Below are 26300 nucleotides of genomic sequence, written 5' to 3' on the forward strand. Positions count from 1 at the left end.
TATGATGTGAATCCACGTTTGACCACATCACGGTGTAAACACTGCTTTATGCCTCGCTGTTGCATCACTGTTAGCTCCGCCCACATAATGTCATGACCACGCCCATTTTTTGCGCGCGCTGCAGACACCAAATCGGCCGCACCTCCTATTTTTCGGCGCCCCCTCCCCAATTCACCCCGTCCCAGGTTGAGCCTACAAAAATCTGGTCACTCTAAGGCCCCTCATGGTATCTTTTTGCAGGGGTCCCTATTAAGTCTTGTTATGCCCCTGCACCTAGGACAGTGATGGCTAACATGGCACTCCAGCTGTGGTGGAACTACAAGTCCCATGAGGCATTGCAATACTGTGACAACTCCAAGCATAACTTGGGGAGGCAGAGGCATGATGGATTTGTAGTTCTGTCACAGCTGGAGTGTCAAGGTTGGCCATCTCTGACCTAGGACTATTGATAAGCAGAATATTTGAGAGCAGAAAAAAAGATTCCATCACCAGGTTAAATGAGCAAAGAGTTTATTTTTCCATGGATACAGCATACTGTGGTCTTCTCATAGACTTGCCAATGACCACTGCACAAACTAGGACAACAAGAAGGCTGAAACCCCCAGTAGCCACCAACACCCAGAGTTCCACAGGGTTAGACTCTTCAGTCACCACGAAAGTACGGCTTGCTTCTGGTCCAATGATAAGCAGAGGTCCAAGTGTGGTCACCATTTGTTCAGATTCCTTCTGGGCACCTATTTGAAACACCAAAATGTTAGGATCAGTGCCAAACATGCACCACAAGTAAACATGCAAGCTAACATTTATATTGTGCTCATCTCCTAGTGGACTCAAAGCACCAGAGCTGCAGCCACTAGGGTGTCCTCTATAGGCTGTAGAGTTGGCAAATCTTGCCCAAGGACTCCTTAACAGGAAGAGCCGAGAAGTGAACCCTGGTCTGTCAGAGCTCTTAACCTGATACTATCCAGCCAATGCAACTATATCACTAGTGGAAGCACATGCTCATTTTAGGCAATGTGAAAATACCCAAGCAATAAGGCTAGACACTAAAAATACATGATACTTTCCAGCTAGCTTGCCGTGATAAAGTTGGGCCAAGTTAAATGTTGAGAGAAATTCACAAGATGTAAAAAGTACATCTGCACTGGTTTAGGAAGTACGAAAAAACATCCAAGTGTTGATACTATGAGTGCCATGTCAGTTTCTCCCTTGTTTATATGGTAGAGTGATCTGTCAGAGTTAGGGCATGGAGAGAGGCTGGCCATGCATTCAGGAAATATTCCTTCTACATACCAAAGGATTCCTGACCACTTTCCCTTACAGGATTTTTTAAGTGTTGAATACATTGTGCCAGTGAACACACTACCAGGTCTTAAAGGGGAACTTCTGCCTAAACAAACACTGTCATTAAGTTATGTTATGTTAATTAAAGTAGGTTCTATAATCTTACCCATCCCATTTTTTAACCACTTGAGGACCACAGTCTTTAGGGACCAGGCACTTTTTTTCTATTCAGACCACTGCAGCTTTCTCAGTTTATTGCTCGGTCATACAACTTACTACCTAAATGAATTTTACCTCTTGTCACTAATACAGCGTGGGGATAATAAATTATATATATATATATATATATATTTTTATTTTTTTTTTACTTTGTGCTGACATTTTCAAAGTAAAATTTCTCTATACTTTTGTCCAAATTTATTGTGCTTCATGTCTGATAAAAAAAAAAAAAAAGAAAACAAAAAAACCCCAGTGTATATTTATTGGATTGGGTAAAAGTTATAGCGTTTACAAACTATGGTGCCAAAAGTGAATTTTCCCATTTTGAAGCATCTCTGACTTTTCTGAACACCTGACATGTTTCATGAGGTGCTAGCATTCCAGGATAGTATAAATACCCCCCAAATGACCCCATTTTGGAAAGAAGACATCCCAAAGTATTCACTGAGAGGTATGGTGAGTTCATACAAGATTTTATTTTTTGTCACAAGTTAGTGGAAAATGACAACAACAAAAAAAAAAACCACATTTCCGCTAACTTGTGACAAAAAAAAAAAAAAAAAAAAAATTCTATGAACTTGTCATACACCTTACAGAATACCTTGGGGTGTCTTTCTAAAATGGGGTCACTTGTGGGGTTCCTATACTGCCCTGGCATTTTAGGGGCCCTAAACCGTGAGGAGTAGTCTTGAACCCAAATGTCTCAATATGACCTGTGAAATCCTAAAGGTACTCATTGGACTTTGGCCCCTTTAGCACAGTTAGGCTGCAAAAAAAAGTGGCACACATGTGGTACTGCCGTGCTCAGAAGTATAATGTGTTTTGTGGTGTATTTTTACATATACCCATGCTGGGTGGGAGAAATCTCTGTAATGGATAAATTTTTGATTTGTGTGTAATCAAAAATGTGTCATTTACAGAGATTTCTCCCACCCAGCATGGGTATGTGTAAAAATACACCCCAAAACACATTATACTACTTCTCCTGAGTACGGCGATAGCACGTGTGACACTTTTTTGCAGCCTAGGTGCGCTAAGGGGCCCAACGTTCTATTCACAGGTCATTTTGAGGCATTTGGTTTCTAGACTACTCCTCACGGTTTAGGGCCCCTATGCCAGGGCAGTATAGGAACCCCACAAGTGACCCCATTTTAGAAAGAAGACACCCAAGGTATTCTGTTAGGTGTATGGTGAGTACATAGATTTATTTTTTTCACAAGTTAGTGAAAAATGACAAAAAAAAAAAAAAAAAATCTGTACATACACCTAACAGAATACCTTGGGTTGTCTTTCTAAAATGGGGTCACTTGTGGGGTTCCTATACCGCCCTGGCATTTTACGGGCCTAAAACCGTGAGTAGTCTGGAAACCAAATGTCTCAAAATGACTGTTCAGGGGTATAGGCATCTGCAAATTTTGATGACAGGTGGTCTATGAGGGAGCAAATTTTGTGGAACTGGTCATAAGCAGGGTGGCCTTTTAGATGACAGGTTGTATTGGGCCTGATCTGATGGATAGGAGTACTGGGGGGGGGGGGGGGTGACAGGAGGTGATTGATGGGTGTCTCAGGGGGTGGTTAGAGGGGAAAATAGATGCAATCAATGCACTGGGGAGGTGATCGGAAGGGGGTCTGAGGGGGATCTGAGGGTTTGGCCGAGTGATCAGGAGCCCACACGGGGCAAATTAGGGCCTGATCTGATGGGAAGTTGTGCTGGGGGGGGGTTACAGGTTATTGATGGTGTCTCGGTGTGATTAGAGGGGGGGGGGAATAGATGCAATCAATGCACTGGCGAGGTGATCAGGGCTGGGGTCTGAGCGGGTGATTGGGTGCCCTAGGGGCAGATAGGAGTCTAATCTGATGGGTAGCAGTGACAGGTGGTGACAGGGGGTGAGTGATGGGTGTTTAGAGAAGAGAACAGATGTAAACAATGCACTTGGGAGGTTCTGACGTCGGGTCTGCAAGCGAGCTGATGGTGTGGGTAATTCACAGGTGAGAATAGATGTATACAATACAGGTGGGGGGGGTTATCTGAGGGTGATCAGGAGTCCCAAGGGTGCAGTTAGGCCCTAACCCAATAAAATAGCGTTGATAGATCGTGACAGGGAGTGATTGATGGGTGATTGGGTCTGGGGGGGGGGGGGGGGGGGGGGAGATCAGTATGCTTGGGTGCAGACTAGGGTGGCTGCAGCCTGCCCTGGTGGTCCCTCGGACACTGGGACCATCATGGCAGGAGGCAGCCTGTATAATACACTTTGTATACAATACAAAGCGCATTATATGCGGCAGATCAGGGGTTAACAGCCCGCTGGCGCTTCCGTATGGCCGGCGGGATGTTGCCAGGGGCAGTGCACGTCACCAGTGACGCGATCGCTGCCCCGCAGAGCCGAAAGGACGCACTGCCGATGGGTGTATTCGGAGTCCACTTTGCCGCTGCCCATCGGCTGTGGGCGGTCAGCAAGTGGTTAAAACAGGCTAATGTGTATGATATTATGGGGCAGCCATCTTTTTGGTTGAAAGGAGGTGACAGGGAATGAGACAGTTCCAACTGTCCTGATCAGCTCTCCCAGATGCTAGGCAACAAGAAAAAAAAAAAAATCATGCTTTGCACAGCATCAGGGGCAAAATGCCTGTGCAGTTTGATGGTGCGGAGCTTAGCTTCTAAGCAGCTAAAAATTAGGCTTAGGTAGGAAAAACAGTTCTGATGTGAACCTGATAAAGAAACACAAAGTATTCAGTGCTGCTGATTTTTAGTCTGGAGGTTCACTTTAACATACCTGGACTAGAGGTATAACCTACTACAGTACAAACCCTATGACATGGAGTCATCTAGCTTCTTGACTGACCAGGCCACATTGCTTCCATCAAGACCCAGAAGAGGATGTACAGATTGCCTGGTTCACAACTCATGAGAGTCACTGTAGGAGCTCACTCACCAGCTGAGAGGTCTCTCTTCCCTTGTCTTGGTCTTCCACCCCATCCTCTGCTCTGGCCAGGAGGAGGACTGCTGCAGGTTCCTGTGCTACAGCACTGGCAGATTGCATTGGAGCCCTCTAGAGGAGTCCAGCTGAAACAGATCATGGCAGGGTTAGCCACAAAAACATCAAGAGAAAAACTGTATGAGTAGTAACATAGCTATGGAGCTTTGGGCCCCAATGCAAGTTTAACATTGCCGATTCTCCCCCAGCAGTATCAATATGGTGAGCCACAAACCTGCCAAGGTCATACACAGCGTCAGGTATAAGCTGAGGCAGTGGGACAGTTGGTCTATTATGCAAAGCATCCATATAAGTCATTACCAGCACAGCAACAATAGAGAGCCAGCATTGCATTTGAGGTTGGGTCCCTCTAGCCCAAGGGCCCTGATGCAGTCACAACCTCTGCATCCCCTGTTGCTATATCACTAAGTCTTATTGTTTTACAGTTAAAGGGAACTGAGAAGGATATGGATTTTACTTTAATACCAGTTGCCTGACTCTCCTGCTGATTGTGTCTTTAATACATTTAGCCACAGCCCCTGAACAAGCATGCAGAAGATCAGGTGCCCTGACTGAAGTCAGACTGGATTAGCTGCATGTTAGGTGTGTGATTCAGTCACTTCTGCAGCTAACGAGATCTGGCAGGGCTGCCAGGCAACTAGTATTGTTTAAAAGGAAACATGCATATCCCTCTCAGTTAAGGTTCCCTTTAAGACTATCTAGGAAAGAGCTTCTGAGCTAGTTGACCAACTTGGTCAAACAGTCCTGTTTGAGTTTAAAACAGCCAAGAGACTGCTTGAGAAGGTTTTACAGCATGGACATGCAGGATAAGGTTTGAGGTGCTCCAGTCCAGAATCAGAAACAAGCTTACATTGGCTATGAGCACAGCTATGCACCATTACATGACTGTGCCCTCAAAGCAATAGTTAAATGGCTGAGTGGTACTCTGCGAACATCACACATCACATCTGCCTAATATTAGACATGAAATGCAAGTTGTTTGACTTCTCACCTGCTGGTAGATTTGCTGTAGGAACAGGCTTTGTTAATGGAGTCTGGCACTTTTTCAGCTGGAACCCCCCTTAGATAACAGGTGATGAAGATCTGAAATAGGAAGATTCCTATTAGTAATCAAACCTTACAAAATACCATGCTCAATTCTATGGTGGACCATAGGGGTTTAGCAGCACGATAACCAGGGCCGGCGCTACCATTAAGGCAAAGGAGGCAGCTGCCCCAGGGCCCCAGAGATTGTAGGGGCCCCCAGTGGCTACAAGAGGAAAAATTCTCAAATCGGCCTTATAGTTTGAGAAAATCGATTTTAAAGTTTCAAAGGGAAAAAAAACACATTTAAAAACCTGCCGACTTTAATGGTTAATAGCAAATCCACCTTAAATGCTAGAAACCCTAAATTTGCAGGATATGGTAAGGAGATCATTAGGAATAAGAGGAAAAAACAATTTTTCAAAAAGACCTTATAGTTTGAGAAAATAGATTTTAAAATTTAGAAGGAAAAAAGTATAGTTTTAAATGCGGTAAATGTAACTTTTAGTAGCAAACCTAACGGTAGTGTATTTTTACATGCATCAAACGAAAGCGCAATAAATTTCCTGACGGGTTTCCAGGGGGTCTATACGCAGCGCTTTGGCCAGGGATCGCTATACAGCCGCAATATAGCTGTATGAAGATCCCTGGCATTTTTTCCTATTTTCCCAATTTTTTCTGTTTAGAGTGGGAATTAAAAAAAAAAAAAAAATTGTGGGGTCCCCCCTCCTGAAACTTTTTAACCCCTTGTCCCCCATGCAGGCTGAGGTAGCCAGAATGTGGAGCTCTGACCGATTGGGGCTTCAAACCCTGACTATACCAGCTGCAAAAAAGGTCCCCCAATGCCGATTTTTGTTCCGGGGTATATGTTGGGGGGCCCCCCAGGTTTATTTTGCCCGGGGGCCCCATTGTTGCTTAAACCGGCCCTGACGATAACTCCTTACCATTGACTGGTCTACATTCAAGAACCTGAAGGCATCAACTGAGAACTGCAGCTTGTCAGGTGTGATTCTTGGATATCTGAAAGCCGACGAGGCATCATCTTGCATACCATCCATAAGACACCTAAAGAACATGGATGATTTGTAGCTGGAGCAAAGTTCACAGAAGCCCCTCCATCTGTATTACCCAAATCTTACCCATTGGCTGCTATGATGTTATAGTTAGGAGAAGAGGTGGGATCTTGAGATAGTGTGGCCACACAACTGTCAACATATAGGATCAGATCAATATGGTTCTGTGTTTCCACTGAAGCTTCTATGTTTATTACGTCACCCAGCTGGAAGGTTATTGAATTTCTTGGACTATTCCAGTCATCTATAGAAAAAAAAAAAAAAAAAAAAAAAAAAAAAAAAAAAAAAAAAAATCAGAAGTTGCCAAAATGGCCACCAATCCCATCTCATTTCTCAACTCCACTTACCAGACATCAGATTCAAGGAGAAGGACATACTCTCTTCGCTGGACATTGTGGTGCTGAATGGAGACCAAGTTGGCTTGATGGCATCACTACTGGCATTACCGTGCCTGCAAAAACAGAGGGGGAAGAAAAAAAAAAAAAAATAAAAAAAAAAAATTGTAAATTCCATATAACTTAACCACTTGAGGACCACAGTCTTTCTACCCCTTAAGGACCAGGCACTTTTTTTCCATTCAGACTACTGCAGCTTTCACGGTTTATTGCTCGCTCATACAACCTACCACCTAAATGAATTTTACCTCCTTTTGTCACTAATAAAGCTTTCTTTTGGTGCTATTTGATTGCTCCTGCGATTTTTACTTTTTATTATATTCAGCAAAAAAACACATGAATTTTGGCAAAAAAATGTTTTTAACTCTGTGCTGACATTTTTCAAATAAAGTAAAATTTCTGTATACATGCAGTGCGAAAAATGTGGACAAACATGTTTTTGATAAAAACCCAGTGTATATTTATTGGTTTGGGTAAAAGTTATAGCGTTTACAAACTATGGTGCAAAAAGTGAATTTTCCCATTTTCAAGCATCTATGACTTTTCTGACCCCCTGTCATGTTTCATGAGGGGCTAGAATTCCAGGATAGTATAAATACCGCCCAAATGACCCCATTTTGGAAAGAAGACATCCCAAAGTATTCACTGAGAGGCATAATGAGTTCATAGAAGATATTTTTTGTCACAAGTAAGCGGAAAATTGACACTTTGTGACAAAAAAAAAAAAAAAAAAAAGTTTCCATTTCTGCTAACTTTCGACAAAAAAAAAAAAATGAAATCTGCCACGGACTCACCATGCCCCTCTCTGAATACCTTGAAGTGTGTACTTTCCAAAATGGGGTCATTTGTGGGGTGTGTTCACTGTCCTGGCATTTTGGGGGGTGCTAAATTGTAAGCACCCCTGTAAAGCCTAAAGGTGCTCATTGGACTTTGGGCCCTTTAGCGCAGTTAGGGTGCAAAAAAGTGCCACACATGTGGTATTGCCGTACTCAGGAGAAGTAGTATAATGTGTTTTGGGGTGTATTTTTACACATACCCATGCTGGGTAGGAGAAATCTCTGTGAATGACAATGTATTCAAATTTTTTTTTTTTTTTTTTAACGCACAATTGTCCATTTACAGAGTTATTTCTCCCACCCAGCATGGGTATGTGTAAAAATACACCACAAAACACATTATACTACTTCTCCCGAGTACGGCGATACCACATGTGTGGCACTTTTTTGCACCCTAACTGCGCTAAAGGGCCCAAAGTCCAATGAGTACCTTTAGGATTTCACAGGTCATTTTGCGACATTTGGTTTCAAGACTACTCCTCACGGTTCAGGGCCCCTAAAATGCCAGGGCAGTATAGGAACCCCACAAATGACCCCATTTTAGAAAGAAGACACCCCAAGGTATTCCATTAGGAGTATGGTGAGTTCAAAGAAGATTTTATTTTTTGCCACAAGTTAGCGGAAATTGATTTGAATTGTTTTTCTTCACAAAGTGTCATATTCCGCTAACTTGTGACAAAAAATAAATTCTATGACCTCGCCATACACCTAATGGAATACCTTTGGTTGTCTCCTTTCTAGAATGGGGTCATTTGTGGGATTCCTATACTGCCCTGGCATTTTAGGGGCCCTGAACCGTGAGGAGTAGTCTTGAAACCAAATGTCGCAAAATGACCTGTGAAATCCTAAAGGTACTCATTGGACTTTGGGCCTCTTAGCGCACTTAGGGTGCAAAAAAGTGCCACACGTGGTACCGCCGTACTCAGAAGAAGTTTTAGAGCAGTAGGAGACAGGCCTTGGATGTGGCAGCTCCAAGGTTTTGGCTGCGCTCACATGTGGTGTTAGATGCTGGTTCTGGGGCCCCGGGCAGTGAGAGTTCCTGGGGCCCCAGGCTGGCTCATGCACCATTGTTTTTAATTATTGTAGTATCCCATGCAGTTTAGTTAGGAGGGGGGCAGATGAGAGGGAATATCCTGCACGCTGGTGCCCCCTGCTGGTCATATAGCCATTGTCTATATGCAACTGAAGCCCTCTCCAACTGACTGGCTGACTTGCTCAGCTTTTGCTTGATTATCACTGCAAGCTAGGTGTATTATGTGTGCACTTTTCATTGGCTTATAAGCAGCCTGCAGGCTTTATAAAGCAGCAGAGAACTGTTTGGGAGTGAGGTTCTCCAATTGTGTGTTTGGTAAGTACTCAGGAGAAGTAGTATAATGTGTTTTGGGGTGTATTTTTACACACACCCATGCTGGGTGGTAGAAATATCTCTGTACATGACAATTGTTTGATTTTTTTTTTTTTTTTTTTTTTTTTTTTTTTTTTTACACACAATTGTCCATTTACAGAGAGATTTCTCCCACCCAGCATGGGTATGTGTAAAAATACACCCCAAAACACATTATACTACTTCTCCTGAGTACGGCGATACCACGTGTGACACTTTTTGCAGCCTAGGTGCGCTAAGGGGCCCAACGTCCTATTCACAGGTCATTTTGAGGCATTTGTTTTCTAGACTACTCCTCACGGTTTAGGGCCCCTAAAATGCCAGGGCAGTATAGGAACCCCACAAGTGACCCCATTTTAGAAAGAAGACACCCCAAGGTATTCCGTTAGGAGTATGGCGAGGTCATAGAAGATTTTACTTTTAGTCACAAGTTAGTGAAAAATGACACTTTGTGAAAAAAAAAAAACCCAATAAAAAATCAATTTCCGCTAACTGTTGACAAAAAATAAAATATTCTATGAACTCGTCATACACCTAACAGAATACCTTGGGGTGTCTTTTTTCTAAAATGGGGTCACTTGTGGGGTTCCTATACCGCCCTGGCATTTTACAGGCCCAAAACCGTGAGTAGTCTGGAAACCAAATGTCTCAAAATGACTGTTCAGGGGTATAAGCATCTGCAAATTTTGACGACAGGTGGTCTATGAGGGGGCGAATTTTGTGGAACCGGTCATAAGCAGGGTGGCCTTTTAGATGACAGGTTGTATTGGGCCTGATCTGATGGATAGGAGTGCTAGGGGGGTGACAGGAGGTGATTGATGGGTGTCTCAGGGGGTGGTTAGAGGGGAAAATAGATGCAATCAATGCACTGGGGAGGTGATCGGAAGGGGGTCGGAGGGGGATCTGAGGGTTTGGCCGAGTGATCAGGAGCCCACACGGGGCAAATTAGGGCCTGATCTGATGGGTAGGTGTGCTAGGGGGTGACAGGTAGTGACAGGAGGTGATTGATGGGTGTCTCAAGGTGTGATTAGTGGGGGGAATAGATGCAAGTAATGCAATGGCGAGGTGATCAGGGCTGGGGTCTGAGGGTGTGGGCGGGTGATTGGGTGCCCTAGGGGCAGATGGGGGTCTAATCTGATGGGTGGCAGTGACAGGGGGTGATTGATGGGTGGCAATGACAGGGGCTGATTGATGGGTGGCAATGACAGGGGGTGATTGATGGGTGATAGGCAGGTGATTGACAGGTGATCAGTGGGTTATTACAGGGAAGAACAGATGTAATTAATGCACTGGCGAATTGATAAGGGGGGGTCAGAGGGCAATCTGAGCGTGTTGGCGGGTGATTGGGTGCCCGCAAGGGGCAGATTAGGGTCTGATCTGATAGGTAACAGTGACAGGTGGTGATAGGGGGTGATTGATGGGTAATTAGTGGGTGTTTAGAGGAGAGAATAGATGTAAACAATGGATTTGGGAGGTGATCTGATATCGGATCTGCGGGCGATCTATTGGTGTGGGTGGGTGATCAGATTGCCCGCAAGGGGCAGGTTAGGGGCTGATTGTTGGGTGGCAGTGACAGTGGGTGATTGACAGGTTATCAGGGGGGATAGATGCATACAGTACACAGGGGGGGGGGGTTATCAGGAGGGGGCAGGGGAGGGGATAAAAAAAAAATAGCGTTGACAGATAGTGACAGGGAGTGATTGATGGGTTATTAGGGGGCTGATTGGGTGCAAACAGGGGTCTGGGGGTGGGCAGGGGGGGTCTGAGGGGTGCTGTGGGCGATCACTGGGCGGTGGGGGCAGATCAGTGTGTTTGGGTGCAGACTAGGGTGGCTGCAGCCTGCCCTGGTGGTCCCTCGGACACTGGGACCACCAGGGCAGGAGGCAGCCTGTATAATACACTTTGTATACATTACAAAGTGTATTATACACTGTAGCGGCGATCGTGGGGTTAACATCCTGCCGGCGCTTCCGTATGGCCGGCGGGATGTTACGGCGGGTGGGCGGAGCCAGTTGCCGGGGAAGCGCGCGTCAATGACGCAATCGCTCCCCCGGCATAGGAAAAGGACGCAACGCCCTAAGGCGTATTGCGCTCCTTAAGGCATCCACTTTGCCGCCGCCCATGGGCTGTGGGCGGTCGGCAAGTGGTTAAGATCCACTTTTCATTAAAGTGCTAGACCTGCATTTTCAAGTTTCTGGGTAGATCTAGAAACTTCAATCACGGCTTATTCACAGTGGGACATTGCAGAGTTGTGTTATAAAGTCTTATAATGCAGCTTACTGCATTGCTAAGCCTATGGGATGGCCACAGTGTAATGTTAGCATTGCATTTTAAGGTTTAGCATTATGGTAACGCACATGTTACCAGGTACACGAAAGCACACTTAATTGACTGTTTTACTGTACATGATGGCAACGCAGCCTAAATGTGCATTACCACTTTCCATTGTAAAGAAGAGGCCTGGAAAGTGTAGTGTAGCGTAGCGCAGTCAGGAAGGCCTACACATGATAGTGTAGCCTGCCTGGGAAGAAAGGGGTTAAGCATGGGAAGTGTGTGTGAGGAAAGGAGGAGTCAAGAGGAGCTGGGGGATTTTGAAGGAGGCGGGGGCGGAGACAGCCAGTCAGACTTTAGGAGAAGAAGCTGACAGACCTTACTCGCCTGGCGAAAATGTCCGACATTGAGGCCCTGGTGGATCGGATCCTGAGCGGAGGCAGCGTCCAGGGTGGATCAACATCCAGTTGGCGGCCATGGATGCGGGGTCCAGCGACCAGCAGCTAGGGAGGAGGACATCCAGACCGCCGGATAGGCTTAGCCCGGAGCCGACCACGAGGTCGCAAAGGAGGAGCGGGAGCCCCGTCCAGGAACAGGCACCCCCTGCCAAGAGGCAATCGGCGGCAGGTGGGTCAGCGGGAAGGAGCGCCAGCAACGGCTTGGCGGGTGGAAGCAGGAGGGGCCAGACGGCGGACAAGACGGGGCGGCGGCCGCTAGGCAGCAGGCCTCACGCGCCTCTAAGAAGGAGAACAGCGACTCCAGTCGTGCGGGCACCGCCTCTTCACAGAGTGCAGCGGTGGCCCATTCAGCTTCCCAGGGCAGCATGTCATCCACCAGCGGCAGCGGGAGAGACGGGGATGTGGCATCCGCCAGCAGCAGGGGAGATTGTGAGGAGGCCTCCACCAGCAGCGGCAGGAGAGCGGGAGATGCGGCATCCACCGCGGGGAGTGAGGCTGACACCAGGGGCATGCGGAGTGTGGTGCAGGCGGCACTAGGAATACAGCAAGGCGGGCCAGTCACAGGGCCCAGTGGCATGGCGCCAGACAGGAGAGTTGGAGGCGACACTTCAGAATCCGGAGCAATGGTCGGGCAGGTTGTCACCCCTGCACCACCAGGTGAGGCCACCATCATTAATCAGTTTGCCAATAGATCATGTGATGTGGGGTCTGTCGTGCAAGGGAGATCGTTGCATTTAGGAGGGTTAGCAGCACAGGCACACATTCTCCCTGCGCTAGAGTCATTTATGGCTGGCATGAGAAACTTGCTGGTAGGTACTCCCAGCAGCTCTCGGTTCACCAGTAGGAGTCTGGGCGGGTCAGCAAGCACAGGTCCCCCTATGGGGGGCTCCACAGGCGGGGTTGCAACAGTTAGGTGGGGTCGAAAGGGCAGTGGTGCCGCAGGCAGGTTTGGCAGTTGCACCGGGGGCAGTAGTGGCAGGTACGGGTGTCCAGCAGGTACCAGCTCAGTCGGCAGTACCCTCGGTGGTGTCGGGCAGCACTGAAGTAGCGGTGCAGACTAGCGAGTCTTCGGGGGAGGGTGCGAAGTCGGGAGACTGAGGTGATCAGGTTAGCTGATGCGGCAAAGTCAGAGATGTACGTGTGCCCTAGTGGGCCACTAGGGGTTCACCTGAAGGCCGAGGTGCGTGAGCGCATTTGGAAGGGTGAGTTTGTGGAGATTTTTTTATCTGCTTCACTTGGCCAAGTTTAATTTAGATAAGGTGAAATCGAATGAATCCAAAAAAGAGGGGCGGCGTCGGTATCGATTGATACCACGCACATTTCAGAATTGGTTGCAAGCTTTAGAAATTTTGGCATGTGTAATTGGGGAAAAGAACCCCGAGTGTTGCTCAGCGCTTTTTTGTTACCAGAATGCCATCGGCGAGGCATACAGGAGGTATGGCGGTGATGCTTGGCTTAAGTACGATGAAGCATTCAGGCAGAGAAAGGCGGTTCGGCCGTCAGTGTGCTGGAACCACAAAGATATTGAATTGTGGATGAGCTTGATGATTCCATCCACCGGGCCACAGTCCTTTCGTGGACAGGACAGTACAGGTCCCTCCGGTAAACCGGGCAATAGGACCAAGGGGTTGTGCTGGCAATTTAGCGATGGCACATGCAGATTTGGTCGCTCGTGCTGTTTCAAGCACGAGTGTTCTGGGTGCGGCGGATCACACCCAGTGTCCAGATGTTATAAGCAGAAAAAAGGCAGGGCGTCAGATGCTGGAAGCAAGAGGGAAGACGCTGGTGAGAGTTCTAAGGATTGAGCCATTCCTTTGTAAATACCCTAATACGGAAGATGCGATATTCTTGCGGACGGGGTTTACAGTGGGATTTGTCATTCCCAGCCAATGTGCGTCACGGGGGGAGGGGTTCCATAAGAATTTGCGATCGGCAAATGATTTGCCGGGAGTGGTGGCCATGAAACTGAATAAGGAGATTGCGGCTGGTCGGGTAGCAGGGCCATTTGATAGTTGCCTGCTGGCAGGTTTGATAATTTCACCGTTGGGGGTGGTCTCAAAAAAGGAGCCGGGCACATATCGCTTGATACATCACCTGTCTTATCCGAGAGGGTCATCGGTTAATGATGGCCTGGCTGAGCAGGTCACATCAGTTGAATACACGTCATTTGATGTAGCACTCCATTGGGTGAAGAAGTTGGGTCAGGGTTCCCTGTTAGCCAAAACAGACATTGAGTCTGCTTTCAGATTGCTGCCAGTGCATCCATCCAGTTTTCAGTTGCTGGGCATTGTCTGGGAAGAAAAATACTGTTGACCTTTGTCTTCCCATGGGTTGCGCGATTTCCTGTTCCTTTGAGAAATTTAGCCGTTTTGTCGAGTGGGTTGTTCGGGTAGTTTCAGGGGGTAAGATCCGTAATACATTACTTGGATGATTTCTTGTTTATGGGTGCGGTGGGTTCAGCAGATTGTTCTTCCGCCTTAGCCGCGATGTACCAAATTTGTGATGATTTTGGTATTCCTTTGGCGACAGCCAAGATGGAGGGTCCCACCACTGTATTGAAGTTTCTGGGTGTGCAGATTGACACAGTGGCCATGGAGTGTAGTCTACCACTTGACAAGGTTAGGGACCTACAATTCACCATTCAGGAGGCAGTGAGGAAGCGAAAGCTTTGAGGAGTCTGCAATCTTTGCTGGGCAAACTGAACTTTGCTTGTAGGATTATGCCTATGGGCCATATTTTCTGCAGGCGCCTGTCGAGCGCCACGGCTGGCATTTCCTCTCCTCATCACAGGATTCGGTTGACAGCGGATATGGAGGACTTAAAAGTGTGGCTAACCTTTTTGCAGGAATTTAACGGTAGGTCCCTCTGGATGGAGGTGGTGAGTAATTGACATGGATTTACAGATGCATCCGGAGCTCATGGTTTTGGAGCCTTCATGGCAGGTGAGTGGTGCGCCGCCCCATGGGATGTGTCGTGGGTGGAGGCAGGATTTACAAAAAAAACTTGGTGTTATTGGAATTATTCCCGATAGTCGTGTCAGTGGATCGGTGGGGGCAGCGTTTGGCGAATAAACGCATTCGCTTCAATTGTGACAATCTGGGCGTGGTATTGGCTGTGAACAAGTTTTCAGCTTCCTCGCCACCTGTAATTCGAGTAATGAGACAGTTGGTTGTGTTTGAGATGGAATATTTGCATCTTTGCGGTGCATTTGCCGGGGGTCGACAACATTATTGCTGATGCCCTCTCTCGCTTCCAGTGGGACAAGTTCCGGGCAGCGGCGCCTACAGCGGAAGAGGTGTGGGTTCCCTGTCCAGAGAGGATGTGGACGATTCCTTTCGGGTGATATCTCAGCTGATCAGGAGGTCTCTGTCAGAGTGATCATGGGCAGCGTACGCGCACGTGTGGAAAGCGTGGGACGCTTTGATGGCTCAGGTCGGGGACTGCTCAACTGATGAAGACCGGGTGTGCCTGCTCCTGTATTTTGTGGGGGGGGGGGGGGGGGGGAAAAAAAAAAAAAAAAAAAAAAAAAAAAAAAAAAACTTTGGAGGGCACGTCAGCTGCGACCATGTCTAAGAAGTTAGCGGCATTGGCTTTTCTGTTCAAACTTAGGGGTCAGAAGGATGTGTCTAAGGATTTTAAGGTAGCGCGGGCGATGAAGGGTTTCAGGATGAGTTCCACAAGTAGGGATTCCAGACGCCCGGTTACTTTTGAGGTTTTGAATACAGTTGTGCTAGCCTTGCAAGGTATATGCTCGGATCAGAGTGAAGTGATTCTTTTCAGCACGGCATTTGTTTTGGCATTTTTCGGTGCGTTTAGGGTGGGAGAGCTGGTGAGCAGGTCAAAAGCGGTAGTGGGAGGCATCTTTGCTGAAGATGTGTCGGTTCAGGAGGGATCGGTGTCCATGTTATTGCGGAAGTCAAAGACGGACCGTCTGGGTAAAGGAAAAGTTATTACGCTGTTTCAGATAGGGGGCTTGCTTTGCCCACGGGAGAACGTTTAGCGTTTGTTTTCGTCCAGGCCGGATTCAGCGCACAAGGCAGTTCGCCTTTAACTCGCTTTCAGTTTTCGGCTATATTTCGCAAGTGTCTTCAGAGCGCGGGCTTCTCCCCCGGCGAGTTTGCCTCTCACTCCTTCTGTATAGGTGGTGACCGAGGCGTCGCATTGGGGACTAGGTGAGGAGGCAGTCAAGAGAATAGGCAGATGGGATTCTATGAGATATAGATCTTATGTTAGACTGCATTTGATGTAAAGCAGCTGATAACGGTGTTCGTTTTCAGCTTTGTTCTTTGTTTTTCTTTTACGTTGTGTTTTGCAGAAAACCCAGCACTTGTTTGGATATTCGGGCACTCCTACGTTGCTCGGGGTGCAAGAAGGGCGGCGGTCCGCCCTGAGGGGCGGCAACTTGGTTTCCCTCGACACGAGATCCGTATCCGTTGGCTGGGTTTCCCAGGTATGCTTTGGGCGCGTGTCTTGCCTGAGATCCGCAGACATGCTGATCGGGATAGGGCCCCAGATGTGCTGGTACTGCACGTAGGGGGCAACAATATGGCATCAAAATCCACCAGAGCCATAATTAGGGACATCAAGTTTGATTTTTTTAAGAATCAAGAGGGAATTTCCGTCCACAGTAGTGGTATGGTCAGATGTAGTAGCCAGAGCTACTTGGAGATTGGCGAGGTCAGTGAGCAGAGTTAACAAGGCAAGGGTCAAGCTAAATAAGGAGGTGGCGAGATTTGCGGTGCATAACGGGGGGGGGCGATCAGGCATGTAGAGCTTGAAACTGATCTCCATCTAATTCATAGCAGTGATGGGGTTCACTTGAATGAGATTGGGTCAGATTTATGGGCACTAGGTATAGAGGAGGGCATTCAGAGAGCTTTGAGGGTGTGGGCCTCTCTGGCATGAAGGGGTCACGCCAGTTCGTGGTGGAGGGGGTAAGGGCTCCGAAGATTGCGTGATTTGTGGTGGGGGGGGGGGATTTGCCTCAGGTGCGAATCACCCCGTTATGGTCTCAGCAAGTGAGAGTTACTCAGTAGGCATGCAGCTGTCCCTGAGCCAGTGACTGCGGCGGGGGCCGGTTACAGACTGCTTGCCAGTTATCCTGGTTTTCAACTAAAAAAAAGAGAATCTCGGACCCTTACCGAGGCTCTCTCAAGTTTTGTGTTCTTGAATATGTTGGTTAAATAAACGGGCTGCTTTGGCCTATTAAATCCAGCTATGGTGTCCAGTGTTTTATTGTAAGGGGGGGTGTATGTCCGGGAAGGCTAGGCTGTTGCTACTATCATGCGATAGAGTTATAAAGCAACAATGTCCCACTGTGAATGTAGCCTCAATCAAGCCCAGATTCACCTCACAGGAGCCTATAGGCACCTTACATTTCACCCTCCATGAACCCACAAACCCACCAAACAGCACAACAATTGTGCTGGCTGTCACTTCTCCCACCCATCATAGGTAGCCAGAAGTACACTCAAAAGTAGCTAGAGATGCCCCAATTGAAGTGAGATCTTGTCAGTGGAATGCTGAGAGCTGGGTGAGTACCCTCTCCTTTACACTCAGGATGCTGTATAAGCAGGGAGGGGAGTGAGCTGCCCTTCAATCAGGTGCCTGTAGGCATGTGCCTACAGTGCCTTATGGTAAATCCAGCCCTGGCCTCAATACTGATGCTATGTGCCAAATCTACTTGGCAGAAGATTCAGTGATCTGTACTAGTCTAAGGAGCAACAGCTGGAAGTGGGTCTGAGCAGAACAGTTCAGGACAAGATTTACAGGTTTAGTTCTGGCCATTTCCCCCTCCCAGGAGTAGCAGGGGTTTAGTAGGGAAGACATCTAAAGCCATCCTTTGTTCAGTTGCCACCAGGGATGGCAGGTGAGATGCCATTAATAGCTTCAATGGGGTTCTCTTGTTTGAGATAAATGCACTTTTACCTGTCAGACTTTGTGCTGTAAATTCTTGGAATGCTTTGATCTCTGTTAGCAGAAGATATAGAAACTGAAAGCAGAAGTCCTATTGCTTCACACTGCCCCTTAGTGACAAGTGGCACTGGCCATACACTTTACAGCAGTACTAATTAGAAAGCAATACAATAAGTGCGCTAAAATAAGCTTGGCCTGGAGCACATGCAAGCCTGTAAATTGGCTGCTAAAGGGTTAAGAAAGTTTACAAAGCATGAAAATGTACTTAATGCAGTAGCTAGTGCACTGGCTCAGTTCCTTTTCAAGCTGCACAATTTAAAATCAAGAAGTTTGCATGGGCATTTGAGCATTAGTACTATATTGACAATCCCTGTTACCATTAACCAGTGCAGCAAGCAAAAGCTTCGCAGGACAGGCTCAGTCAAAACGGCCATTTAAACCAGAGGTTTCATTACAACTGAATTTTGACAATTTGTAAGCAAAGGTTGCCTCAGTTAAAGAGTAACTCCAGTGAAAAACAAAAGTGCTTAATTTTTACAATTATGCATAAATGATTTAGTGTTTGCTCATTGTTACCCTTTCCTCTCCCGGATTTAAATTCTGACATTTATCATGACATTTTTACTGCTGCCTGGTGATGTCAGTGGAAGGTGAGGCTGCTTGCTTTTTTGGCAGTTGAAAACAGCTGTTATTTCCCACAATGCAACAAGGCTCCCACAGTGTGATGTCAGCACCATGGTCCTGACCACATGGTGGGAGGGGTTTCACTACAAGATCAGCCATACAGACCCCCCCCCCCCCCTCCCTGGTCTATTGGAGACAACGTAAAGCTTTATCATGGGAAAGGGGGTATCAGCTACTGATTGGGATGAAGATCAGTTTCTCTAAGAGGCAACAGTCATTTGTTCAGGAAGGTTGGTGTTAAGAAAATGGAGACAAGTCATTTGTACAATTTTAGTTTTCCCACACCTGCTGGCAGTACATACCTGAACTGTCACTTTAAACAGAACTAATAGGGTGCCATGGATGGTGGTATACTGGAGGGCACTGTTGAGTTCCATACTTCAGTCATAGCCACATCAGCCAGAACATTACCTGCACAAACTTCACCATAGCTTCCTCATACCCCAGAATGTTCGACTAGGATAGCAACATTGCTATGGTCAGCTGCCATTGGATTAGGGATAGTTTATATATGTAAATAGTATATATACACAGGTCATTGTTCCTTCCACCATTGTTCAAGGCATCCACACTAAGCCCATATGTGACCAGAACCTGATCTACCATGTATTAATCCAGCCATCCTGGAATTTGGGTTAACCAAGTTTGTCAGATTGACAGGCCAATGTGTTGTATAATGCAGTGATTTTTTTCTTCAATAGGTTACCTGCTGGAATCTATTGTAAATAATTAGAGTGATGTGGTGTTCCAGTAAGGAAATTATTTTCTGGATCATTGGGTGGAAGGAGGAACTTTCAAATGGCTCTAGAATTTGTTGCATTGAAGAGTGGCTAGTATAGAACTCACCGAGGGTAGAAGCACTGGATGGGGACCACAGCTGAGTTGGTCCTGATGATTGGTACATCCCTGGAGGCAGTTGGGTTGTAGGACAGGCTGGTAGAATAGATGACCCAGTCTTGGCTCATCTGTACGGAAAAATACAACACAAATTCAATGTTTGTAAACCCCTAGAACAAACCAGGTGAACTAAAGCACTGCCTCCCAAGCTCTAATATACCATTTGGGCCTTACATCAACAGAGGTTGGGAAATGGACCAAGTTCTTATCTCCCAATCCCCCCCCCCCTCCCCTCATTCTATCATAAATAAGTTGACAAAATAATTTCAAAGGACTTAAGAGTAAAAAGCTCTTGATTTCAGCAGGCTTTGCCCTCTTGACCTACATTCTGAAAAAGTTCACGTGGCAAAATCTTTAGCACCAACAGGTGCATCACTGCCATGTTTGTACACAACATTCTGAAGTAGTGATGCCCTGTTTTGGAACTCATGGAGAAAGCATGTTATTTGTTGATCAGCTGATAGCAAAGCTCTGATTTGCTGTGATAACTCCTGCTTTAGCACATGATCACTACTAGCAAATAAGAGGCATTCTATCACCTGCCCAAACTGATCTCATGCTTCTAAATGGCAAGGCACCGCCCATTCACACAAAGTCCCAACCTGCTGACACTGAACTGCCTATGCCAAATGGGTCATTTTCACTGTGGCTCAAAGTGAACCAAGCTTCCATTACACTGTTGCCAACTGGGAAACTGGAGGTCTGTTGACAGTAAGTGGAATAGTGCAGGTGTTATTAGTCCCAGCTCGGCAGGCACTTAGTCAGCCTGTACTCTAATACTGTTGCCATGACTGCAGAGTAAATTTAGATGGCTGCAAGACTAAACAAAACCTACAGACACTACTGAGGCCTAGCTTAAAGAGTCTGAAGCGAGAATAAATCTCGCTTCAGCTCTGATGTTCAGCAGGGGCAAGTGTGCCCCTGCTAAAACGCCACTATCACGCGGCTAAACGGGGGTCCCTTACCTCTCAAATCCCCCCCCCGTTCTTTGCGGGGGATCTCTTCCGCATAGAGGCAGGGCTAACCGCCGCAGCCCTGCCTCACACGCGTCTGTCAGCACGCATCTCCGCCTCTCCCCCGTCCCTCAGTCTTTCTTTGCTGAGAGGGGCGGAGGAGAGGCGGCGATGCGCCGCTAATAGACGGCGCTGAGAGGCAGGGCTGCAGCCGTTAGCCCTGCCTCAACAGCAGCAAAAGCTACGACCAAATTGGTTGTAGATTTTGCAGGGGGGGTTGGGGGTAAGGGACCCCCGTTTAGCCACAGGATAGCGGCATTTTAGCAGGGGCACACATGCCCCTGCTGAATATAAGCACTGAAGTGAGATTTATTCTCGCCCATCAATGTTACAGATCCTCTAAACTACAATCTTATGAGCAACTGCCTAACGCACCCGTTTACCCTTCTACTGCATAGATTTGTACAACAAAGATTGTATCCGTAATGGACACCTTGAAGGGATCTCAATGTAGCCTCTCAGTATTCTGCCACCATAGAAGGAGCAAGAATGTACAAGCTAGTAGTACCCGCCCTGATCAATCTGCAGCCAACAGCGATCAATTTTATCTGACAGGATGGAAAATCTAGGTCAATCTGCTGCTAGCAGCAAACCAGCAGCCCATAGAGCTGCATTGGATCTAATGGTGCAGTAATGCATTTAAATCTATTTTCAACTGATTTCCAATAGATTTCATTCTGAAATCTATTGGAAATCTGTACATAGTGTGCGGCACACATCAGATAGACTCCTGTCAGATTAGACAAATCTATCAGTGTATGGCCACCTTTACACATCACTAATAGTGAAGGCAGACTGAAGACTCATTGGGAGACAGCCATAAAGGGCCTGAGCCCACTAATGCAGTTTTGTCCACTTTTCAGTTAGACATCAGTGTTACAGATGCTGCAAAGCAGACAGCTGCATTAGTGGGCTCCGGCCCTCCTGGTACTATGCAGCACACAATCATATTTAAAGGAACAGAACAAAGAAGCTGTAGAGAGTGGTTACCTGGACAGGGTTGCTGCAGTCCTGCAGGGCATTCTGGAAGACGACAGTATCTGAAGTCTGGGAGGTGGGCTGGCAGGATTGGGGTCCCAGAGTCAGATCAGAGGGCTTCACCAGCTTCCCATTGCCATAAAAATTCCTGCTCACACTGACCACCATAACATCCTCTCCACACTGGAGGCTGATGGGAGAAGACAGGGATACTTGCTGCACTGTTTGCCTGGGGAGACCACCAAAGCTAGAACCCCACCCAGAGGGAGAACCACCTCTTCTGGAGCCAAACCCAACCACTGGGCGAGCAAAGTCCCTAGCAGAAGCTCTAGCAGAGCCCTGAGCAGGTGAGAACCTCTGGTACTCCCTCCACCAATCCTGCTGCCGCCTATCTCTGGCCAGGCCCCCATCCCTAGCACTGCCATACCCCAGCCCATAGACCAGAGTCAGGACTAGCAGCCAACTGCACCATCTACTTCCACCCAGACCCATCCTGACTGCAGGAGAAACAGCACAATGAGGGAGGAGCAGAGACCTTCTCTTTATACCCCTACCAGCAACTGATAGCCCCTCCCCCAGCTGGGCCAATTCACACTCATCACATCCAGCTGAATGATCTCCTGACTCAGGCCTCTTTTCCACAAAGGGCTCTATTCTCAAAGAGCCAAAAGTACCGCAAAATTTTAGCGCTAAATTCCCGCCAGCGGTAAACTCCGCATTTTTTCAGCATTCACTAACATTTTCCGCATGTTTTCCGCATGCGGGAAAAAAGATGCGGAAACAGGCATTATTCATGCGGGAATCATGCGGTAAAAAGGTCGCATGAAAAAGTGTTTAAAAAAAAAAAGTTAAAGTCCACCAAGCACAGCCCTTAAGCCTCCACACTTCATTAAAGTCAATGGGATGCGGAATATATCACCTACTACTTGTAGGTGATAAAAATTCGGTAATTAACGAAGAAATGATGCGCCTGAACATCTTTGAGAATTGATCTTTTATTGCGGAAAATACCGACTTTTGTGGAAATTTTACCGCATGAATCCCGCACTTTTATCACACTTTTTCCGCATGCGGAAAAAACATGCGGAACATTTTGAGAATCCCAACTTGCCGGTATTTTGGGTGCAAACTTCCCGCATGTACTTTACCGCATGCGGGAAGTCTTTGAGAATAGAGCCCAAACTGTTTGTAGGCAGTGAAATGCCTCTCAAACTCTCACAACTGCTAACTGCTGCCTGGTAACTGCTCACTGCTGCCTGATAACTGCTTGCTGAGCACACAGCTCAACAGTTCGTGGAAAAGAGGCCTCAGGATGGTCATTGACATGCAAATAATTAAGTTCAAGCAGGATTATGCAAATTTTGTATGCAGCTTCAGAATGGACCAAACAAATCCCACCTCAGCAGAATTTGATTGGTCTAGTTTTAGGCCTCTTTTCCACAGACTGCTAATAGCGTACGTACGAAAAGGGCGTCGGGAAAAAAGGGCGCGTGGTATAAACGTTAAATGGAAATATCGTTTATAGAAATATTGTGTAGAATTTCGTTTACAAATAGTGTTTTAAGAATTTTTAAATCACTAAATAATGTGTATGAGATCGGCAATTCTTAAAACGTTAATCTTCCCTGTTTGTAAAGTGAAACTTATATTTACGTTTATTAAAAACCCTCCCTGTACCTATCCCTAACCCCTAGACCCCCTGTTGGTGCCTAAACCTAAGACCCCCCTGTTGGTGCTAAACCTAAGACCCCCCTGTTGGTGCCTAAACCTAAGACCCCCCAGTTGGTGCCTAAACCTAAGACCCCCCTGTTGGTGCCTAAACCTTAGACCCCCCTGTTGGTGCCTAAACCTAAGACCCCCCTGTTGGTGCCTAAACCTAAGACCCCCCAGTTGGTGCCTAAACCTAAGACCCCCCAGTTGGTGCCTAAACCTAAGACCCCCCTGTTGGTGCCTAAACCTAAGACCCCCCTGTTGGTGCCTAAACCTAAGACCCCCCTGTTGGTGCCTAAACCTAAGACCCCCCTGTTGGTGCCTAAACCTAAGACCCCCCTGTTGGTGCCTAAACCTAAGACCCCCCCTGGTGGTGCCTAAACCTAAGACCCCCCTGTTGGTGCCTAAACCTAAGACCCCCCTGTTGGTGCCTAAACCTAAGACCCCCCTGTTGGTGCCTAAACCTAAGACCCCCCCTGGTGGTGCCTAAACCTAAGACCCCTATGGATAATAATGTTTTACAGAGATTAATAAATAAAAAATGTAAATAAAAAAATGTAAATAATTTTTTTGGGTGGATAATAATGTTTTATTTTTTTGGGTGGATAATAATGTTTTAGAAATGTTTTAGAAATAGTGATTTAGTATCTTTATAAACGTTATTCGTCACGGGCTCATTTTATAAAGTTAAATCATCACAAACATAGTTATAAATCCTTAAAAATCTCCGGGCGCCTTTGTTAAAACGTTAATAATCTCCGGCGCCTTTTCTTCCCTGTTCGGCGCCCATTAAACGATATTTATAATGGAAGTGAATGGGGCGCCCTTTTTGTCCACTTGTCTCATGCACCCAAATCTACTGCTCCCCTGCTGCGTTAATAGGCAGAGAAATGCCTCTCAAACTCTCACAACTGTCTGCTATTGCCTGGCAACTGCTTGCTGCTGCCAGATAACTGCTCACTGCCGCCTGGTAACTGCTTGCTGAGCACACAGCTCAACAGTCCGTGGAAAGGAGGCCTTAAAGGGAACCTAAACTGAGAAGGATATGGATTTTTCCTTATAAAATAATACCAGTTGCCTGACTCTCCTGCTGATCCTGTGTCTCTAATGCTTTTAGCTACAGCCCCTCAACAAGCATGCAGATCATGTGCTCTGACTGAAGTCAGACTGGATTAGCTGCATGCTTGTTTCAGGTGTGAGATCCAGATACTACTGCAGCAAATTGGTCAGCGGGAGAGTCAGGCAACTGGTATTGTTTAAAAGAAAATATCCATATCCCTCTCAGTTTAGGTTCCCTTTAAGCTGCATATATTTTCATATAAAATTTGCATAGCAGTGCCTCAGGCTGGGAACACACTAGGCAGTGCAGGAAAGGTAGCGGTTTGCTACATATGCGTTTGTGCGTTTTGAGGAGGTTTCCGTGCGGTTTCTGTGCTTTTATGTTTTTTCCCAGCGCATACGTTTTCTTACATTTTGCATGCATGTTAATGAGTTTGTGGTTCGCATATATAAATTGCATATGTGCTTTGTATGCGTTTTGCATGTGTTTTTTTTATGCAAATCACTAGGAAGTCATCAGGAAGCGGAAATACATCAAACTTGGTTTTATTTAAAAAAACAAAACATACACAACGCATAAAACCGCACTATAATGCAATACCTCTGCGTCACCACTGACTATCATTATGTGCGTTTTAGATGCGTTTTGGAAATATATGCAGCAAGACCAGCATTTTTAAAAACGCACATTACAGAATGCAACAATTTGTATTTTTTCATGTGGCCCATTGACTTGTAATGTGTGTTTTCCACAACGCTAGCGTTTATGCCTAGTGTGTTCTTACCCTCAAATTACAATTATTTGCATCTCATTGCATTGAGCAAAATAAGGCCTCCTTTCCATGACCTGTTGAGCTGTGTGCTCAGCAAGCAGTTACCAGGCACCAGTAAGCAGTTACCAGGCACCAGTAAGCAGTTACCAGGCACCAGTAAGCAGTTACCAGGCAGCAACAAGCAGTTACCAGGCAGCAGTGAGCAGTTGCCAGGCAGCAACAAGCAGTTACTAGGCAGCAGTTAGCAGTTGTGAGAGTTTGAGAGGCATTTCACTGCCTATCAACAGTTCTTGGAAAGGAGGCCTTAGCTGCGGTTTTCCGCCCCGACCCTAGCTCCTAGCTCGGGGCTACCGCCTAGGAGGTTAATGGGGACAGCAGAGCCCGGGGGGGGGGGTGGACACAGAGGCTGGTCATTGTATACAGAACATGCATCTGTGTCCTAATAGGATTTGACAAACATCTCGAGTTTTCCTTAAGACCAGTTTTACATCTAATTTTTGTGTTGTGGTGGGGAAATGATGCTCCTGCCGCATCCCACAACAACACACAGAAATAACTAACATAAGACCCTGTTGCAGAGTGCGCCAACAGGGTCATATGCATAGCTCCACCCCTCGCATGCCCCCTGCATGCCCTTCGCCGCCCCTCACCCAGTGACGTACTTCCTGCTGGATAGGAAGTATGTCAGTGAGATTCCCGGCGATCCTTGTCGTATTTCCGTTGTTCTGCGCATGCACGCCACAACGCAACCGCCGACCTTTTTAAAAGGTATCGTCTCCCATTAATGTACATTACTTCCACCGCTGAAGTTGCCCAATAATGCACCGTTGACTTTGCGGCGGCTTGGCGGTGACTCGGAAACTTTCGGTGCAATACGACACGGTAAGTGTGTTGGGCCCCATTGCCTTGCATTGTTGTTGCGTTACCCTGCGGTAATACAATGTAACGCAACGCACACTTGCAAGGCAAGTGTAAAAGGAGCCTAAAGACGCGCACACACGTGAGATAAACGTCTTTGGACAATGAAAGTACTGGAATTTTGTGTTTTTGCATGCGCTTTGCAGGTGCACTTTGCATTTTTCATGCTTTTGCACTTTTTAATAATCTTCCTTGTTTGCAGCTCCATTGGAAAGCATTGTATGTGAATTGCATGCGATTCGCACACAGTATGCAGGAAGAGCAAACATGCATTGCAAATTACAGAGAGCTGCGATTTGCAATGTGACCAATAGGCAGTCATGAAGTGTGATTTTTCGCTCTGCAGCGAAACGCTCACAATTCAAACAAGCGTGCTTCCAGCTAAGGGCCTTTTTCCACTACATGCAGATTGG

At 46.8% G+C, this 26300-nt stretch overlaps 1 protein-coding gene across 1 annotated transcript; it reads right to left on the bottom strand.

Annotated features, from left to right (window-relative positions):
• Positions 1 to 510: 510 nt before the first annotated feature.
• On the bottom strand, positions 511 to 25038 carry LOC137562007 (zona pellucida sperm-binding protein 3-like). Its single transcript, XM_068273350.1, has 9 exons — positions 24982 to 25038; positions 21440 to 21617; positions 19386 to 19504; positions 6943 to 7046; positions 6662 to 6839; positions 6467 to 6587; positions 5491 to 5582; positions 4437 to 4567; positions 511 to 734 (listed from the first exon to the last, which is right to left on the bottom strand). Exons 2-9 carry the CDS (start codon positions 21593 to 21595, stop codon positions 511 to 513), a joined length of 1125 nt encoding a protein of 374 aa, XP_068129451.1. The 5' UTR covers positions 21596 to 21617; positions 24982 to 25038.
• Positions 25039 to 26300: the final 1262 nt, after the last annotated feature.

This window comes from Hyperolius riggenbachi, chromosome 3 (genome assembly GCF_040937935.1).
Source record: "Hyperolius riggenbachi isolate aHypRig1 chromosome 3, aHypRig1.pri, whole genome shotgun sequence".
NCBI classification, from domain to species: Eukaryota; Metazoa; Chordata; class Amphibia; order Anura; family Hyperoliidae; genus Hyperolius; species Hyperolius riggenbachi.

Coding starts and splice junctions, on each gene's coding strand:
- LOC137562007 (XM_068273350.1), bottom strand. CDS start 21,595: ATGGTGGTCAGTGTGAGCAGGAATTTTTATGGCAATGGGAAGCTGGTG. Junction 6,588..6,661: donor AACATCATAGCAGCCAATGG/GTAAGATTTGGG, acceptor CATGTTCTTTAG/GTGTCTTATGGATGGTATGC. Junction 735..4,436: donor GAAGAGAGACCTCTCAGCTG/GTGAGTGAGCTC, acceptor TGTTTCAAATAG/GTGCCCAGAAGGAATCTGAA.